At 41.7% G+C, this 21094-nt stretch overlaps 1 protein-coding gene across 1 annotated transcript in view; it reads left to right on the top strand.

Moving 5' to 3' along the window:
- Window positions 1-21094, top strand: part of PAQR3 (progestin and adipoQ receptor family member 3) — a 65935-nt gene that overhangs the window by 28640 nt on the left and 16201 nt on the right. The window contains exons 4-7 of the mRNA XM_089675419.1: window positions 7026-7181; window positions 15853-16050; window positions 16133-16223; window positions 19186-19329. Coding sequence (XP_089531545.1) covers window positions 7026-7181; window positions 15853-16050; window positions 16133-16223; window positions 19186-19328 — 588 coding nt within the window. The 3' untranslated portion in view covers window position 19329. The remainder of the gene's footprint in view (window positions 1-7025; window positions 7182-15852; window positions 16051-16132; window positions 16224-19185; window positions 19330-21094) is intronic.

The raw sequence follows: 21094 nt of genomic DNA, 5'->3' as shown, positions 1-21094 counted from the left end.
TTAAAAATCTGAAACCAGCTCCTGTGTGTGGATAAAGTACTGACAATGTTTTCTTTGTAAATAATCTAGCTTTTTAAAGTTTGCATTGTGGGGCTATCACCTCCTGTTTTGTGTGAATTAGCTCAGGCCATACAGTGGATATAAGAAGTCTACACACCCCTGTCAAAATGTCAGGTTTCTGTGATGTAAAAAAAAATGAGACAAAGATAAATAATTTCAGAACTTTTTCCACCTTTAATGTGACCTATAAACTGTACAACTCAATTGAACAACAAACTGAAAAATTTTAGGTGGGAAGTAAACATAAAAAATTAAAATAATGTGGTTGCACAAGTGTACACACCCTCTTATAACTGGGGATGTAGCTGTGTTCAGAATTAAGCAATCACATTCAAAATCATGTTAAATAGGAGTCAGTACACACCTGCCATCATTTAAAATGCCTCTGATTAATCCCAAATAAAGTTTAGCTGTTGTAGTAGGTCTTTCCTGACGTTTTCTTAGTTGCATCCTACAGCAAAAGCCATGGTCCGCAGAGAGCTTCCAAAGCATCAGAGGGATCTCATTGTTAAAAGGTGTCAGTCGGGAGAAGGGTACAGAAGAATTTCCAAGGCATTAGATATACCATGGAACACATTGAAGACAGTCAAATTAGAGAAAATATGGCGCAACAGTGACATTACCAAGAACTGGACGTCCCTCCAAAATTGATGAAAAGACAAGAAGAAAACTGGTCTGGGAGGCTGCCAAGAGGCCTACAGCAACATTAAAGAAGCTGCAGGAATATCTGGCAAGTACTGGCTGTGACAACAATCTCCCGTGTTCTTCATATGTCTGGGCTATGGGGTTTGAGTGGCAAGACAAGAAGCCTTTTCTTAGGAAGAAAAACATGCAAGCCCGGCTAAATTTTGCAAAAACACATCTGAAGTCTCTCAAAAGCATGTGGGAAAATATGTCATGGTCTGATGAAACCAAGGTTTAACTTTTTGGCAATAATTCCAAAAGATATGTTTGGCCCAAAAACAGTACTGCACATCACCAAAAGAACACCATACCCACAGTGAAGCATGGTGGTGGCAGCATCATGCTTTAGAGAGGGAATTATGAACAGTTCCAATTACCAGTCAATATTGGCACAAACCTTCAGGCTTTTGCTAGAAAGCTGAACATGAAGAGGAACTTCATCTTTCAGCATGACAACAAGCCAAAGCATACATCCAAATCAACAAAGGAATGGCTTCACCAGAAGAAGATTAAAGTTCTGAAATGGCCTAGCCAGAGCCCAGACCTGAATTTGATCGAAAATCTGTGGGGTGATCTGAAGAGGGCTGTGCACAGGAGATGCCCTCGCAATCTGACAGATTTGGAGTGTTTTTGCATGGAAGAGTGGGTAAATATTGCCAAGTCAAGATGTGCTCATACTCAAAAAAACTGAATGCTGTAATAAAATCAAATGGTGCTTCAACAAAGTATTAGTTTAAGGGTGTGCACACTTATGCAACCAAATTATTTAATTTTTTTATTTTAACTTCCCTCCACCTAAAATATTTCAGTTTGTTGTTCAACTGAGTTGTACAGTTTATAGGTTACATTAAAGGTGGAAAAAGTTCTGAAATTATTTCTTTGTCTAATTTTTTTTTCGTCCGCGGATATGTCCGCTAATCCCCTTCTAACTAGAGTGGAGCAGGCAGATGACAGGTCTACTTTGCTTATGCAGAACAGACATTAACACAGCCCGCTGTTCTCTGTGGGCGGTCAGATGTAAAAGGGCTAGCTGTCCATTTACACCTGACTTCTCTCTGATCCGTTTTGCCCAGACGGAAGGGAGCAGATCCCCTTCCATTTGTCTTTATTGAATTGGAGGTAGGCAGGTGTAAACGGACACAAGTCGGTTTCCATCCACCACTTCATATAGGAGAATGGAGGTTTCCTGTCGGTTCTGCATGAAAAACTGACAGGCGGACCCGATCGGACTGCTAGTGTGAAAAAGGCCTTGGATTGCTTCTCCTTTTCCAGCATTTCTGACAGCTGGGAGGGAGGAGCTCTATGTAACAGGCAATACTGAGCTGAGCAATTTTTACAGCACATGCTAAATGATAGAAATGAAGTGGCCAACAAGTGTATCTTTGCATAACTTAGTGGCTAAGCTTCCAGGTATCATCAACACTGGGGGAATCAGCCAAGCCAAGTACAATAAAAGGTAATATCTTCTTAGACTGAAAAATAGCCCAAAAACATATTTTAAGGACAAATTGCATCAATAGTTTTTGTCTGGTGAGATACTTTAACTGTACTTTTAACTGAAAAAAATGTAGACCACAAATTGGCATCTAGTGTGCTGCCAGTGTTGCAGATCCCTTCTGAAACAGAGACATATCTTCCAGCTACCTGGAAACATACATGGTTCGTGCAGTTTACAATCTTATGCCCTTCTGCCTAGTCAGAGAGAGCAAACAGCGTGTTCCAAATTAGGGAAATTAAGCTTGGACTGTGTCAGGTGAACTCATAGTAAATAATAACCACCCTGACATAGGCCCATCCCTCCAGTGTTACTCTAGGGCAGCCATTCTCATGTAGGATTCCATGGAACTCTAAAGTTCCTCCAGAGATTGGTAGCTGAGCTGAGGCTGATGACCTCCCAACTAATGGTGCCTGCATAGTTCTGGGTTCAGCACCACTTGGCGAAGCCAGCAGAATTACCAATGATCTCTTTAGCTATTGACCACCAATATAGGAGGCATTCTTCCTGTGACCCAGGAAGAAGTAATTTTAGCAGAGGTTCCCAGAGACCAAAGATAGGGTTTTTTTTTAATAAAAGTACATACAGTTGTGCTCAAAAGTTTGCATTCCCTGGCAGAAATCAGGAAAATTTGGCATTGATATTAAAATAATTACTGACCATGCCCAAAAATGTATTTTATTTTAAGATAGGGATCATATGAAGCAATTTATTATCACATGGTTGTTTGGCTCCTTTTTTAAATCGTAATGATAACAGAAATCACCCAAATGGCCCTAATCAAAAGTTTACATACCCTGGAATGTTTGGCCTTGGTACAGACACACAACGTGGCACACATAGTTTAACCACCTCCCGCCCGCCATATAGTAATATGACGGGCACAAGGTGGTTCTCTCATTCTGGGAGGACGTCATATGACGTCCTCCCATTCTCACTGTGCATGCGCGACTCGGAGCGCGCGGCAATCGGCGGTGCGCTGTGTCCCTCGGACACAGCGGATCACCGATCACGGAAAGAGCCGAAGATGTCGGCTCGGTCATGTGATCAGCTGTGTCCAATCACAGCTGATCACATGTAAACAGGGAAATGCCGGTTGTTGGCATTTCTCTCCTCTCGAGCTGTCACGCTGACCGCTTGAGAGGAGAGCTGGTAATCGGCTTTCCGCGGAGGGGACATGTACACTGATCATCAGGGCACTGATGATCAGTGTGCCCTGATGATCAGTGTAGCCCCAGCAGTGCCACCTGTCAGTGTCCATCAGTGCCTTATGTCAGTACCTCGTGACAGTGCCCATCAGTGCCACTTATCAGTGCACACCAGTGCACATCAATGCCACATATCAGTGCCCATCTGAGCTGCCTTTCAGTGTCACCCATCAGTGCCACCTATCAATGCCAATCAGTGCCACCTCTCAGTGCCGCCAATCAGTGCCAGTCAGTGCCGCCTATCAGTGCCAGTCAGTGCTGCCTATCAGTGCTGCCTATCAGTGCCATGTATCAGTGCTGCCTTTCAGTGCCACCTACCAGTGCCTCCTCATCAGTTCCCATCAGTGCCACCTATCAGTGTCCATCAGTGCAGCCTATCAGTGTCCATCAGTGCACCCCCAATAGCGCACATCAGTGAAGGAGAAAAATCACTTATTTACAAAATTTTATAACAAAAACTAAGAAAAAACATTTTTTTTCAAAATTTTCAGTGGTTTTTGGTTTGTTTAAGAAAAAAATAAAGGTGATTAAATACCACCAAAATAAAGCTCTATCTGTCACAAAAAAGATAAAAAAATTTCATATGGGTACAGTGTTGTTTGACCGTGCAATTGTCATTCAAAGTGTGACAGCGCTGAAAGCTGGAAATTGGCCTGGGCAGGAAGGGGGTATAAGTGCCCTGTAGGCTAGTGGTTAAAGTGGCAGTTAAAAGTTAATTTTCCACATATGTGGCTTTTTAAAGTACAAATAGTGTCTGTGTATAAATAGTCAATGAGTTTGTTTGTGGATGCACTGAGCAGGCTAGATACTAAGCCATGGGGAGCAGAAAAGAACTGTCAAAAGACCTGTGTAACAAGGTAATGGAACTTTATAAAGATGGAAAAGGATATAAAGCCTTGAATATGCCAGTCAGTATTGGTCAATCACTTATTAATAAGTGGAAAATGCGGGGATCTCTTGATACCAAGAAAAGGTCAGGTAGACCAAGAAAGATTGCTGCCAAAACTGTCTATATAATTGTTCAGGATACAAAGAAACCAGGAGAAACACAGGTTTCTCTGGAAAAAGATGATGTGGTTGTTTCAAGGAGCACAATGCAACAGTTCTTGAACAAAAATGAGCAGCATGGTTGAGTTGCCAGAAAGATACCTTTACTGCGCCAGTGCCACAAAAAAGTCCGGGTACAATATGGCCGACAACACCTTGACGTGCCTCACGGCTTTTGGCACACTTTCATCTGGAGTGACGAAAAATTGAGCTTTATGGTTACAACCATAAGCTCTATGTTTTGGAGGGTGGTCAGCAAGGCCTATATCGACAAGAATACCATCCTCCCTGAGAAGCATGATGGTGGCTCACTGTGTGAGCTCTAAAGGCATTGGGGATTCTTGTGAAAATTGATTGCAAGATGAATGCAGCATGTTATCATAAAATACTGGCAGACCGTTTGCATTCTTCTGCATGAAAGCTGTGCAAGGGACACTCTTAGACTTTCCAGCATGACAATCACCATAAGCACAAGGCCAAGTTGACCCTGGTTATGACATAAAAAGTTGAGGGTTCTGGAGTGATCATCACAGTCTCCTGACCCTAATATCATTATCATCGAGCCACTCTAGGGAGATCTCAAGTGTGCAGTTCATGCAAGACGAGCAAAGACTTTGCATAACCTGGAGGCATTTTGCCAAGATGAATGGGCAGCTATGTATATCACCTGTAAGAATTCTGTGCCTCATAGACAACTATTCCAAAAGACTGCATGCTGTTCATTGATGCTAAAGGGGGCAAAACACAGTATTAAGAACTAAGGGTATGCAGACTTTTGAACAGGGATCATTTCATTTGTTTTTTGTTGCCATGTTTTTTTTTATGATTGTGCCATTCTGTTATGACCTACAATTGAATATGAATGTGTTTTACCTGCTCACTCATGTTTTCTTTAAAAATGATACATCCTGTATATTACCAATTCTCCAAGGGTATGCAAACTTTTGAACTCAGCTGTATTTATAGGTAAATCATGGCAATATACATTGCTCAAACAAATTAAAGGAACACTTTTTAATCAGAGTATAGCATCAAGTCCTTTCAACTCCTGGGATATTGATTTGGCCAGTTAAGTAGCAGAGGGGGTTGTTAATCAATTTCAGCTGCTTTGGTGTTAAAGAAATTAACAACAGGTGCATCAGATGGGCAATAATGAGACTACCCCCAAAACAAAAATGGTTTTACAGGTGGAAGCGAGAAAAGGAGAGAAGCGCCTCTAAGTGCAATAAGTCTTTTTATTCGAGTCTAAATGTAGAAACACTCACATGTGTGAAGTAATCATAAGCTTAAAAACCAGTTAACGGTGGGGTGGTAACCCGAGTGAAGAGCCGTCATCTTACTGCGATGTGGGGAGGTCAGCTCTTGGCTGGAACAGCGTGGTGGCTGGAGGGGAACAGCGGTGAGGCCGGACGGCGTGCATGTCCTCCCTCAGAGCCGGATGGAACGCACACTGGAACGTAGCAGCGGCGTGGCCGTGATGACGTCAGATCCCAGGGTGCACTGCGATGCGTTTCGGAGCATGCGCTGGCCGTGGAAGGGGGGAGTCCGGCACCATAGAGTTCGATTGGCTTTTGCCATTGAACACAAGAATTGGCAGGTCTGCCAATGGCACCCTGTGCTTTTCACAGATGAGAGCCGGTTCACCCTGAGCACATGTAACAGATGTGAAAGGGTCTGGAGAAGCCATGGAGAACGTTATGCTGCCTGTAATATCGTTCATCATGACCATTTTGGTGGTGGGTCAGTGATGGTCTGGGGAGGCATATCCATGGAGGGACGCACAGACCTCTACAGGCTAGACAGTGGCACCCTGACTGCCATTAGATATTGGGATGAATCCATTGTCAGACCCTATACTAGTGGAGTGGGTCCTGGGTTCCTCCTGGTGCACGACGGCCTCTTGGCGAGAGTATGCAGACAGTTCCTGGAGGATGAAAGAATTGATACCATTGAATGGCCCCCACGCTTGCCTGACCTAAATCCAATAGAACACCTCTGGTTCATCCAACGCTGCCAGGTTGCACCTCAGATTGTCCAGTAGCTCAGTGATACCCTGGTCTAGATCTAGGAGAAAATACCCCAGGACACCATCCATTGTCTCATTAGGAGCATGCCCCGATGTTGTCAGGCATGCATACAAGCACGCAGGGACCATACAAACTACCATTTGAGTTGCTGCAAAATGGACTAGTCTGTTGCAACATTTTTTCACTTTGATTTTCGGGGTGTCTTTGAATTCAGTCCTCTGTAGGTTGATAATTTTCGTTTCCGTCAAAGGATGGAGCATCTTTATGTTCGTAACACATTACCCAGTTCATATCAGTATAGATGTCCATCATTATATTTTTCCCCATTGAGATCTGATGTGTTTTCAAAGTGTTCTTTTATTTATTTTTTTTGAACAGTATATTGCTAAAAATATTATTAGTAACCAGGCTTTACATTTGTGTTGTGCTTGTAGTGGTTTGGGTTTTGCATTATCAATTATTTGCAATGGTCATTTTAATTAAATGCTTCCTTATTTTTTATAGGTCTGCATGTTATGTTCAGTGGGATATCACCTCTTTTGTTGTCACCGTTCGGAGAAAACCAGCCGTCGATGGATGGCATTGGATTACGCAGGCATTTCAATCGGGATCTTGGGTTGCTATGTCTCCGGGGTGTTTTATGCTTTCTACTGTAACAATGTAGGTAATCATTCATTCTCAGTTTTCCTACTTGATCAGTGAAGAAAACCATTCTTTTCCTGGCTCAAATCAATTAAGCCATCACATTGGATTCCAGTGCCCCAGGCAAGGTTTTTATTTTGTATTCTCCAGACCTTGAGTCTTATTTATCTTGCTAATGAGCACTGTTGGGAGCTGAAGTCCACATAATTTTCATGAGTGAATTTCCATATTAAAAATAATGAGTGAAGGGACATTTGAACTCATGCCTTCTGTGTGTCCTGTTTGAACACGCTTTGCCAACTGCATCTGTACTATGAGAGCTTACGCAGCAGTACTTCAAAAAGAGTCTTTTATGGCAGGAAAGCAAATGTCAACCTAGCCATTTGGGGTTCATTAACTATAGTCTTTGATTGGGGAATTGAGTGGGTCAGTGGACTGTCACTGGATTTCTAAACCGATTATATATGGAATGCTGCATGAGTTCAACTTAACTTATATATTCCTTTAAATAGAAGAAACACATTATTAACTGTTTTCTTTTTAAAGCTCTTAAATGCATTCAGTTTGTCTTTATAATGTGTATGGCACATCCTTTTCCCTTGGAAAATCATACCTGTCAAAAAAATTGCCTTAAAGTAGAATTCCAATTAAAATATATGCATTGTTCTCTGGCATCCCTATAGTGTCGTGCCAGAGACATCTCATTTTACTCAGCTGAATTTATCTGCACCGTCTACTGGTGTAATCTGGTATTGTATGCCTGTAATTTTAATTCTGATTAATGACGTGAAGGGGGAGTGCAGCAGAGTGTTACAGAGGCCTTGGTATTAAAAATGGGTCATTGGGTGGTCAGATTTATAAATACATAATTTTAGGCTATATTTATATATTTTTATATATATAATATATATATTATCAGCCATTAAGGTGGGACTGTTGTATTTGTTTTTTTTAATCCATACTATCCTTAGCTGCTTCAATTAAAAAGCCTGGTCATACTTCTCCCTTACAAGGTGTTATCAGAGAGAGAGTGTTGAGGAAAGCAGATTCTGTGCTGTGCTCTTTTTAACCTCCCCTCCGGGTGTCGATTTGAGTGAAGATATCTAGATGACGCCTGAAACTACAGACATCATCCAGATATCTTTGTTTTCAGCCGGCGATTCCCTTTTTAGTAAAAGCCATCCTAGTGGCTGATTAGTTGCTGAATCACTTTTACAGGCAGCGGGAGGAGATGTCCCCCCTTCCGCTACCCTACGGCTCCTCTCTGTGCTCTCCCGTATGATCAGAGATCTGAGCCAGATGGTCCTAAGTCATCTCTTGGATCCTGGGAGGCCGGATGTGAAGTCATGACATCACTTCCTGCTCTGGCAGATGTACTCACTGCCATTTTGTTTTGTTTTTTTTTGCTGGAAAGCCCAAAACCATTTTTTAATTATTTTTTTTTTGAGATTAAGAGGATCTACCATGCCTTATTCCTATTACAAGAGATGTTTACTTGTCTTGTGAGAAGTGATTAAAAAAGTATAAAATGTGCTTCCAAAAACGCAAAACGCGCTAAATGAAAATTGCATTAGGCTCCATGCACACTGGGCGTTTTGATAATGCTGGTAACATTAGCTGTGTAAAGTCAGGTTACAAACGTGAGTTTTTCAGCTTTTTTTTAGCGTTTTTGCATTACCGTTTTAAGCGGCCTTTTCTAGTGTGTAGCTGCATTTTTCCATGTTTTGCATTTTTGTTTTTACAAAAAAATGATTTTTTTGGGTCAAAAAAGTCCAAAAACACCGGTTTGCGGCTTTTTAAACCACCTTTTTCAGCGTTAGAGCGTTTTTACTGCTACAAAACTCCTCTAGAAACCTGTTTTTTTTTGTTTCCAAAAAATGTCCCTGCCAAAAAACGATTACAATCTGTGTACATGGACACATAGGATAACCTGCTGGGGAGTTTACTGGCTGTACAAAAAACGTCAGAAGCCAAAAACAGCAGCTGTAAAAATGTGCAGTGTGCATGAGGACTTAGTGTGAACTAGGTCTGAAATGCACTGAAAACACAGCAAAGCTGCAATTGTTGCATTTTTTATGCGTTTTGCATTTTTAATCTGCTCAGCAACAAGTTGGCCAAAAAAAATTTAAAAAAATGCATCAAATGCGTGGGCAAAAACACACTGCAAAAAGGACAAAACACAAACTGCATTGGTATGACCAGGGCTGAAATGCATTGAAAATGCATCAAAACTGCACAAGTGTTGCATTTTTGATGCATTTTTAATCTGCCTAGCAACAAGTTGGCCCCAAATTTTTTAAAAAAAAGCGTCCAAAAATTAGCGTTTGTATGCATTTGTAATCTGCCCAGCAACAAGTTAGCTAAAAAAAAAACCGAACAAAACACATCAAAAATGTGCTCGCAAAAACGAGCATGCAAAAATGCAAAGTGCACTGCAAAATGGACAAATGCATTGAAAACACAGCAAAAATGCACGTGTTTGTTTTTGGTGCATTTTGCGTTTTTAATCTGCTCAGCAACAAGTTGGCCAAAAACGCATAAAAAAAGTATCAAAAACACCCATTCAAAAGCGAGAAACGCACTGCAAAACGGACAAAACGCAAACTGCATTGGAATGAACCAGGCCTGAAATGCATGGAAAATCCATAAAAAATGCACTTATGTTGTGTTTTGATGCGTTTTTTGAGTCACATGACCTATGAAAAAAGCACCTTAAACGTGGCAAAATCGTGTGTTTTTGGCGGCCATTATCGGCACCTTTTTTCCTATCGGTAAAATGGTAATAACACTTTTCATCCGATACATTTCGGTGCATCCCTAGTAACCTGTAAACATTTTTAAAGCGTCTCCTATGGAGAGTTTTCGGTACTACAGTTTGGTGCCGTTCCATGAGTGTGCACTATTTTAAAGCATGACATGTTCTATTTGCTCAGCGTAACTTCATCTTTTACATTTTACCAAAAATATTGGATTATATATTGTGGTTATATATATATATATATATATATATATATATATATATATGGATGTGTGTGTGTGTGTATGTATGTATGTATGTATGTATATACAGGTGAAACTTAAAAAATTTGAATATCGTGCAAAAGTTAATTTGTTTCAGTAATGCAACTTAAAAGGTGAAATTAATATATGGGATAGACTCATTACATGCAAAGCAAGATAGTTCAAGCTGTGATTTGTCATAATTGTGATGATTTTGGTTTACAGCTCATGAAAACCCCAAATCCACAATCTCAGAAAATTAGAATATTGCGAAAAGGTGCAATATTCTAGGCTCAAAGTGTCCCACTCTAATCAGCTAATTAAGCCATAACACCTGAAAAGGGTGCCTGAGCCTTTAAATGGTCCCTCAGTTTGGTTCAGTAGGAATCAGAATCATGGGAAAGACTGCTGACCTGACAGTTGTGCAGAAAACCATCATTGACACCCTCCAGAAGGAGGGAAAGCCTAAAAAGGTAATTGCAAAAGAAGTTGGATGTTCCCAAAGTGCTGTATCAAAGCACATTAATAGAAAGTTATGTGGAAGGGAAAAGTGTGGAACAAAAAGGTGCACAAGCAGCAGGGATGACCGCAGCCTGGAGAGGATTGTCAGGAAAGGGCCATTCAAAAGTGTTGGGGACTTTCACAAGGAGTGGACTGAGGCTGGAGTCAGTGCATCAAGAGCCACCACACACAGACGGATCCTGGACATGGGCTTCAAATGTCGTATTCCTCTTGTCAAGCCGCTCCTGAAGAACAAACAACGTCAGAAGCGTCTTACCCGGGCTAAAAAAAAACAGACCTGGTCTGTTGCTCAGTGGTCCAAAGTCCTCTTTTCTGATGAGAGCAACTTTTGCCAAGGACCCAGAGTATGGAGGAAGAATGGAGAGGCACACACTGCAAGATGCTTGAAGTCCAGTGTGAAGTTTCCACAGTCTGTGTTGATTTGGGGAGCCATGTCATCTGCTGGTGTTGGTCCACTGTGCTTCATTAAGTCCAGGGTCAATGCAGCCGTCTACCAGGAGATTTTGGAGCACTTCATGCTTCCTTCCGCAGACGAGCTTTATGGGGATGCTGACTTAATTTTCCACCAGGACTTGGCACCTGCCCACACTGCCAAAAGCACCAAAACCTGGTTCAATGACCGTGAGATTACTGTGCTTGATTGGCCAGCAAACTTGCCTGACCTGAATCCCATAATGAATCTATGGGGCATTGCCAAGACAAAGATGAGAGACATGAGACCGAACAATGCAGAAGAGCTGAAGGCTGCTATTGAAGCATCCTGGTCTTCCATAACACCTCAGCAGTGCGACAGGCTGATAGCTTCGATGCCATGCCGCATTGAGGCAGTAATTGCTGCAAAAGGGGCCCAATCCAAGTACTGAGTTCATATGCATGCTTATACTTTTCAGAGGTCCGATATTGTTCCTTGTTTTATTGATTGCATGTAATATTTTAATTTTCTGAGATTTTGGATTTTAGGTTTTCATGAGCTGTAAGCCATAATCATCACAATTATGATAAATCACGGCTTGAACTATCTTGCTTTGCATGTAATGAGTCTATCACATATATTAGATTCACCTTTTAAGTTGCATTACTGAAATAAATGAACTTTTGCACGATATTCAAATTTTTTGAGTTTCACCTGTGTGTGTGTGTGTATATATATGCAGTCAGGTCCATAAATACTGGGACATCGACACAGTTCTAACATTTTTGGCTCTATACACCACCACAGTGGATTTGAAATGAAACGAACAAGATGTTCTTTAACTGCAGACTGTAAGCTTTAATTTGAGGGTATTTACATCCAAATCAGGTGAACGGTGTAGGAATTACAACAGTTTGCATATGTGCCTCCCACTTGTTAAGGGACCAAAAGTAATGGGACAGTTGGCTTCTCAGCTGTTCCATGGCCAGATGTGTGTTATTCCCTCATTATCCCAATTACAACAAGCAGATAAAAGGTCCAGAGTTCATTTCAAGTGTGCTATTTGCATTTGGAATCTGTTGCTGTCAACTCTCAAGATGAGATACAAAGAGCTGTCACTATCAGTGAAGCAAGCCATCATTAGGCTGAAAAAACAAAACAAACCCATCAGCGAGACAGCAAAAACATTAGGCTTGGCCAAAACAACTGTTTGGAACATTCTAAAAAAGAAGGAACACACCGGTGAGCTCAGCAACAGTTGGCCAGATCAAGAACACTCTCCAGGAGGTAGGTGTATGTGTGTCAAAGTCAACAATCAAGAGAAGACTTCACCAGAGTGAATACAGAGGGTTCACCACAAGATGTAAACCATTGGTGAGCCTCAAAAACAGGAAGGCCAGATTAGAGTTTGCCAAACGACATCTAAAAAAGCCTTCACAGTTCTGGAACAACATCCTATAGACAGATGAGACCAAGATCAACTTGTACCAGAGTGATGGGAAGAGAAGAGTATGGAGAAGGAAAGGAACTGCTCATGATCCTAAGCATACCACCTCATCAGTGAATCATGGTGGTGGTAGTGTCATGGCGTGGGCATGTATGGCTGCCAATGGAACTGGTTCTCTTGTATTTATTGATGATGTGACTGCTGACAAAAGCAGCAGGATGAATTGTGAAGTGTTTCGGGCAATATTATCTGCTCATATTCAGCCAAATGCTTCAGAACTCATTGGATGCCTGTCAAGGTCCTACCTTTTTACCAGAGGTTATGTTACTCCATGTGCTGGCATCCATCTTGGATTTCTGCAGAGCATGGTGGGAATCTTTTATGCCTTCAGGTCTCTGAGGACCATCCCCCAGAGGGGAGTGGCTGATGACATATAAGCCTGTGTTCCGCACATGCTCTTTGCACTTGTGTCTTGTGTCTTGGTGTTGCTGTTACTCTGTTCTGACTCTCGTGACTCTCCTGGAATCTGACTCGGCTTGTGACCTGACCATTCTTTGTGTTCTCCTTTGATCTGACCCTCCGTTGCTGAACCCGGCTCGTGACCTGTGATTCTCGTCTGCTGTCCTGTACCGTTTTTGTCTCGTTGTTGTTGACCCGGCCTGTCTGACTACTCTATTGTCCTTACCACTAGCTACACGCCATTGGCGGCGGCCATTACCGCAGCTGGGGTGCCTCGGGGGCCGCGACCTGGTTCCTGGCTGCTTCAAGTCCATCCCCACCATCAGGGGCCCTGGTGAAGGGCAGCCTGGGACTCAGACTCCGCGCCCTGAGGGACTTCGGTCTGTGGGTGGTGGTTGTCGTCAGCCTGTGCGTTACATTGATATTAGGCCTGCCTGTCCGTTTCCCAGCTCTTGCCCTGACAATGCCGCTTCACAGTGCAGATGGACAATGACCCAAAGCATACTGCAAAAGCAACCAAAGAGTTTTTTAAGGGAAAGAAGTGAAATGTTATGCAATGGCCAAGTCAATCACCTGACCTGAATTCGAGTGAGCATGCATTTCACTTGCTGAAGACAAAACTGAAGGGAAAATGCCCCAAGAACAAGCAGGAACTGAAGACAGTTGCAGTAGAGGCCTGGCAGAGCATCACCAGGGATGAAAGCCAGCATCTGGTGATGTATATGCGTTCCAGACTTCAGGCTGTAATTGACTGCAAAGGATTTGCAACCAAGTATTAAAAAGTGAAAGTTTCATTTATGATTATTATTCTGTCCCATTACTTTTGGTCCCTTAACAAGTGGGAGGCACATATGTAAACTGTTGTAATTCCTACACCATTCACCTGATTTGGATGTAAATACCCTCAAATTAAAGCTGACAGTCTGCAGTTAAAGCACATCTTGTTCGTTTAATTTCAAATCCATTGTGGTGGTGAATAGAGCCAAAAATGTTAGAATTGTGTCGATGTCCCAATATTTATGGACCTGACTGTGTGTGTATATGTGTATATATATATATATATATATATATATATAGAGAGAGAGAGAGAGAGAGAGAGAGAGAGAGAGAGAGAGAGAGAGAGAGAGAGATTTTATTTTTGCATTACAATTCAAGCCCGTAATGCTCTGTGCTTTCCAAGTCATGAAAACCAATATAAAATAATATATAAACAAAAAATGACTGCACCTAAAACTGGGAAATGTGGTTGGAATACTTTAAAGCGGAGGTCCAGTCAAAATAAAAAAAAAAAAGAAATGCCAGCAGCCTCAAAAACTGTAGCTGCAGACACTTACCTGTCCCTCTATCCCATGGTGTCCCCTCACACTGGCTGGGTTCAGCGGCTGTCCTGTGTCCTGGCACCGACATCTTCAGTGTGGGCACTCGGCTGTGACAGCTTGTGACTTTACTGCTGGGTGCCTCCTGCGCATGTGTGAATAGTGCTGTGCTTTGTGAAAGGTGGGGAGACAACTTCCGATCGCCTAGGTAAAGAAGTGGGAGCGGCTACCTGTCAAATTCAGGTTCCCTCCCCCGTCTTAAAGTGCAACTTATCCTTTTGGGTGGAGTTCCGCTTTACGGCACCTCTATAGCATGGTCCCTAGTTACTTTGATCTTTTAAGGACACACATGCCCAGGCAAGGCAGAGATTCTCTGTAGAGGGTGTTCCCTGACCCCCCCATACATTCCTTGTCTGCTTTCCCTTGCTGTTCCATTCTCCCTTGTTGCACTTTTCCCCTTTGCTGCTCCATTCTGTCCTGCTGATCAGTTGGGGATCTGTCTGCTTATCCCCTGCTGATCAGAGCAGAAATGGAAAGCTCCCTCTCTGCTTTATGGGCAGCCGGGAGTAAACATACTATGCTGTCAGTTTACATCTGACTGCCCACCGATCTGATCTGCCTAGATGGAGGAGGATGGATCCCCCTTACTTTTTTTTTATTTATCGGACCAGTTTGAAAGTAGGTCGGTGGAAGCAGGCACAAGTCTGTTTATACCTGCTGGTCCATGGGGGGTAAATGGACTGTCCAATCAGGTCTGCCTGAAAAACTGAAAGTTGTTCCTGATCGGACCCCTCTTATGAAAAGGGCCTAAAAAAGTAAATGTTCACATAGTTAAGTAAATAAGTTGAAGCTGTGTTCATTATGAATACCAAAAACTCATGTGAAAAGGAAGTAAAAAAAAAAATGAATTCTGCTTGTAAATGATTAGAAGATTGAAGTGAACTTCATCGTATTCACTAATCTAAATGAACGTTCACTATTTAATGAGTAAATAACTTTTTACAAAATGAACAATCCTTATTCTTTCAGTAAATCAAGCCCATTGCATGTAATAATATCCTAGCTTACTCTAACACCAGTAATTAACTAGCCAATAACTCAGCTAGTATACTAATGGCTGGATACATTCTATTTTTTTTTTAATATTTAAGCAAATCCTGGATGCATCAAACTGGTCTAGCTGAGGGTATTTCCTTGTATTTCTCGTAGCTACACAGAGCAGATATAATTTAAAAGTAAGTTGTATAGCTAAGAGAAAGGTAAAGTAATGTTTCTGCTTGAGACCTTTTGGATTAATCATTTTAAGTTAGTTGAAATTCTGCTCTCACCACTGCTGACCTTTTAGGTATTGTAATAAAGTCTTATCTAATAAAATTTACTGTATATTCTTATTTTTGTAGCGTGAGCTGAATTTTAAATAGTTCATTATTTGGCTTTGTTTACATAATTGATTTGGTACAGGACCATGATTTCAGCAGGGTTTCTTGCTGACAACATGTTTTTAATGTTTCCATTTTTATTTCTGTCTTACAGTACTGGCGTCAGGTGTACTTAATCACTGTGCTTGCCATGATCCTGGCAGTGTTTTTTGCTCAAATTCACCCCAGTTACCTCACCCAGCAGTGGCATAGACTGCGCTCAGTTATATTTTGTTCTGTGTCTGGCTATGGAATCATTCCCACTGTTCATTGGATTTTGCTTAATGGAGGTATTGGCTCGTCCATTGTGCAGGTATGAGAACAATCTAAACTTTCTATGTATTTTACTTGAAGCACAAGAATCCTAACAAAATAACTGTCTTTTCTTGTCTTAGGAATTTGCTCCCCGAGTCATTGTGATGTACATAATTGCTGCAGCTGCATTTCTGTTTTATATATCGAAAGTTCCAGAGAGGTATTTTCCAGGTAAAACACTTTTTTTCAGATTTTTGGTTTTGAAAGAGAGTGAGATCACACCATACTTGGGCTGATTTACCAAAGGAGTTGGGAATCTTTCAACAATAACTTGTGTAAATACAGTATATTAAATTCAGTTATCCAATCATATAGCTGAAATAAGTAAGCAAGAATTAACTTTTCACATTATTGGATAACTGAAGTGAATGTTCACAAAATTAATTTAAAAACTTTCCAAGTTAATGACACTATATTGCCAAAAGTATTGGGACGCCTGCCTTTACACGCACATGAACTTTAATGGCATCCCAGTCTTCATCCATAGGGTTAAATATTGAGTTGGCTCACTCTTTACAGCTATAACAGCTTCAACTCTTCTGGGAAGGCTGTCCACAAGGTTTAGTAGTGTGTCTATGGGAATGTTTGTCCATTCTTCCAGAAGTTAATTTGTGAGGTCAGGCACTAATATCAGATGAGAAGGCCTGGCTCACAGTCTCTACTCTAATTCATCCCAAAGGTGTTCTATCAGGTTAATGTCAGGACTCTGTGCAGGCCAGTCAAGTTCCTCCACCCCAAACTCGCTCATCCATGTCTTTATGGACCTTGCTTTGTGCACTGGTGCGCAGTCATGTTGGAACAGGAAGGTGCCATCCCCAAACTGTTCCCTCAAAGTTGGGAGTATGAAATTGTCCAAAATCTCTTGGTAAGCTGACGCCTTAAGAGTTCCCTTCACTGGAACTAAGGGGCCAAGCCCAACCCCTGAAAAACAACCCCACACCATAATCCCCCCTCCACCAAACTTTACACTTGGCACGATGAAGTCAGGAAAGTACCGTTCTCCCGGCAACTGCCAAACTCAGACAAGTCCATTGGATTTCCAAACAGAGAAGCGTGATTTATCACTCCAGAGAACATGTCTCCACTGCTCTAAAGTCCTGTGGCCGCGTGCTTTACACCACTGCATTTGACGCATTTGCTTCACGACCATCGAAACCCATTCCATGAAGCTCTCTACACACTGTATGCTAATCTGAAGGCCACATGAAGTTTGGAGGTCTTTAGCTTTTGACTGCAGACAGCTGGCGATGTCTGCGGACTGTGCGCTTCAGCATGCGCTGACCCCGCTCTGTCTTTTTATGTGGCCTACCACTTCATGGCTGAGTTGCTGTTCCCAGTTGCTTCCACTTTGTTATAATACCACGAACAGTTGACCGTGGAATATTTTGTAGCAAGGAAATTTCACGGATAAACTTATTGCACAGGTGGCAACCTTTCATGGTAGCACGCTTGAAAGTTGTAGTGTTCTGCCTGCTATGATTACATGATTGAGCCTAGTGTTCTAATAGAAAACCTTGCATGACCCCATTGAACTGAACAACTTTTACAAACACAAAACGTATGGTGCAGGATATTGCTAAGGCTACGTTCACACTAGCGTTATGTGCAGGCGGCAGAGAGGCGTTTGGGAAGCGTTTTTACCGTTTCCCAAACGCCTCTGCCAATTCTGCAGCCTTTGAAGCCTCCTATTCTCGTCTATGGTGCTGCTCCGCAAACGCCCGGCCGGCGTTTGTGGTGCGGTTGCGACGCGGTTGCGGGGCATTTGCGGAGCGGTAACACCACTCAAACTGCATTATAGGCGTTTGTGGGGCGTTATTAACGCTTGGCAAACGCCTAGCATCTTCCGCTAAACCGCGCATGCGGCGTTTGCGGAGCGTTAAAAACGCTCCGCAAACGCCGGACCAACGCTTGCCAAACGCTATAGGGGCGTTTGGCAAGCGTTGGTAAAACAGCCAAGTGTGAACGAGCCCTAATGGTGTTTGTTATTTGATCTCAACTCTATTCAGACTGGGTAAGCAAGGAACAAGCAGGGACTAAAGGTATTAGTGACATCAAGAATGTATTTGTTATATTGTAAAGTTACTAATAGATCCTTTTAGGATCTTGACATTTTTATATAAACTTAAAAGGTATCTATAGGAAAAATATTATTTTTTTTAGTTTAGAGTACAGAAGGGGTAGAACCCGAGTGAGGATTAATTGCTATCCAGGGCTTCTTTGGCAAATGTTATCCCCAAAACAAATCTCTCAGACAGGAAGTAAGGAAAAATCTGGAACAGTGATGCACACATCAATACAAAGCTGACATGACTTATAACATTTCCTTACTTAAAGGGAAAGTTCACCTTAACCAAAAACTGCCTATGCAGGTAAGGGGTGTCTGTGGATAAAAACAAATTGTTCAGCTCTGACTAAAGTTGAATAATACCCTTGCTATAGGTGTAGGCCATTTATGTACCTCATGAAGCCTAACTGGAATACTCCCAGGACCTTGCTAAGTGAGGCCTAGTCATTGCTGTCCACCTCCACCATCATAGGAGTGAGCTATTCGACGCTGAGCTCAGAGCTACTGCATCAGGGGGGAGAGTGAGAGCATATGAGGGGGTCTGAATCAGAAAAAAAGCTTACTCCTGTAATGGTGGGGGTGAGCAGTAATGGCTAGGCCTCACTAGCAACAGCCTGGAAGTACCTAGCAACGTCTTGGGAGTATTCCAGTCAGGCTTCATGAGGTACATCAATGGCCTACACCTAATGCAAGGACATTATTCAACTTTAGTCTGAGACACAATTTGTTTATATCCACAGACGCCCCTTATCTGCATAGGCAGTTCTTTAGTGAAGGTAAACAGATTCTTTTAACTAAAAAGAAGCATTTTACTTCTACCTGTGTTGCCTTTGGGGAATTTCCTTCCTTCCTGTCTATTCTCCATGTTGTCCCCAGAACAGTGAGTTAAAAAAAACAGGTTACCACACACCAGCAGTGCCTGATGAGGGTTCTAGGCATTATGCACTGTATCTAAAACCTAAGAAGCTATAGATTCACTTTAACAACTTTATTGAATTGCTGATATATGTTCTAATGGATACAACTCTGTATGGAAATGTTACACCTGTTTTTTTTTCTTTTTTTCAGGTCAGTTAAACTACATTGGTTCCAGCCATCAGCTCTGGCACATACTAGCAGTGGTAATGCTGTACTGGTGGCACCAGTCTACAGTGTACATCATGCAGTACAGACATAGTCAGCCATGCCCTGTACATGTGGAACATCTGTGAGGTGGGACAATAAGACATCTAACATGAGTGACTTATCACATAACCTTATAGGGAATAGAAGTAAGAATTTAACATAATGATACAGCTGTGTCTGACAGATCATATAGATTATGGGATCAGTAAACATTTTGAAGTTAAAATTGTATATTATTAATGGATTTGTACATCCATTTGCAGTAATCTAAGGTAAAGGTGTTTAAATTTTACTGTACAAATGCACAACTTCCTTTATTCTAACAACCACAAAACTTTAAGTCCATCCACTCCTGCCAGTGACAAGGTGGAAAAATTGCAATAGTAAATATTTACCAACTGCCTTCTTTTTCCGGATGTGCAGTCACCGTTTTTATAATACTGCCAATTTGACAGCCAGAAAATGTTTAAAGTGCCGTGATTATTTTTAGCAGTTAAGAAAACGCTGACTGCTATTTCGAGCTCACTATTTTAAATTTTAATATATAAAAAGTGCATCTATCAATCACACTTTCAGCATTGTAAAATAGCAAGTCTAATAACACAATAGCTGTTGGCATCTCCTAAACTGTACCTAAGAAGTATAATAAATATAAAAATGCAGCGCTGACAAGAGACCAAAATATATCTAACGTGGTCGCTTAAGAGCGCTATAAGTGATCAATAAGTATATAGTGAACCGTCATATAATGACGCATATGAACATGATAATAAATAGATAAGTGACTTAGGTGTATAATGAATAATGACATAAATTCAGCAAGATAAATAAAGTCCAAAATTACAAGTGATATGTGCTGGTGAAATCCGTGATTGAAACCGGTAATGTGATTGCACTCACCAGCAGCTCAAAATAAAAGCGCATATACAGTCATGGCCGAAATTGTTGGCACCCTTGATATTTTTCCTGAAAATCAAGTATTTCACACAAAAAAGGTATTGCATTAACACATGTTTTGCTATACACATGTTTATTCCCTTTGTATGTATTGGAACAAATATAAAACAGAGGCAGAAAAGCAAATATGACATAATGTCACACAAAACCCCAAAAATGGGCTGGACAAAAGTATTGGCACCCTTAACTTAATATTTGGTTGCACACCCTTTGGAAAACATAACTGAAATCAGTCGCTTCCTATAACCATCAATAAGCTTCTGACACCTCTCACCCGGAATTTTGGACCACTCTTCCTTTGCAAACAGCTCCAGGTCTCTCTTATTGGAAGGACACCTTTTCCCAACAGCAATTTTAAGATCTCTCCACAGGTGTTCAATGGGATTTAGATCTGGGCTCATTGCTGGCCACTTCAGAACTCTCCAGCGCTTCTTTGCCATCCATTTCTGAGTGCTTTTTGACGTATGTTTGGGGTCATTGTCCTGCTGGAAGACCCAGGATCTTGGACGCAAACCCAGCTTTCTGACACTGGGCCCTACAGTGCGACCCAAAATCCTTTGGTAATCCTCAGATTTCATGATGCCTTGCACACAGTCAAGGCACCCAGTGCCAGAGGCAGCAAAACAACCCCAAAACATCATTGAACCTCCACCATATTTTACCGTAGGTACTGTGTTTTGTTCTTTGTAGGCCTCATTCCGTTTTCGGTAAACAGTAGAATGATGTGCTTTACCGAAAAGCTCTATCTTGGTCTCATCTGTCCACAAGACGTTTTCCCAGAAGGCTTTTGGCTTACTCAAGTACATTTTGGCAAACTGTAGTCTTGCTTTTTTATGTCTCTGTGTCAGCAGTGGGGTCCTCCTGGGTCTCCTGCCATAGCGTTTCATTTCATTTA

The sequence above is a fragment of the Staurois parvus genome, unplaced genomic scaffold (genome assembly GCF_062004578.1).
Source record: "Staurois parvus isolate SC_StPar_1 unplaced genomic scaffold, SC_StPar_1.0 ptg000013l, whole genome shotgun sequence".
In the NCBI taxonomy this organism is placed as follows: Eukaryota; Metazoa; Chordata; class Amphibia; order Anura; family Ranidae; genus Staurois; species Staurois parvus.
Note: the sequence above shows the minus strand (reverse complement) of the source record. Positions and strands in the feature narration are given on the sequence as shown.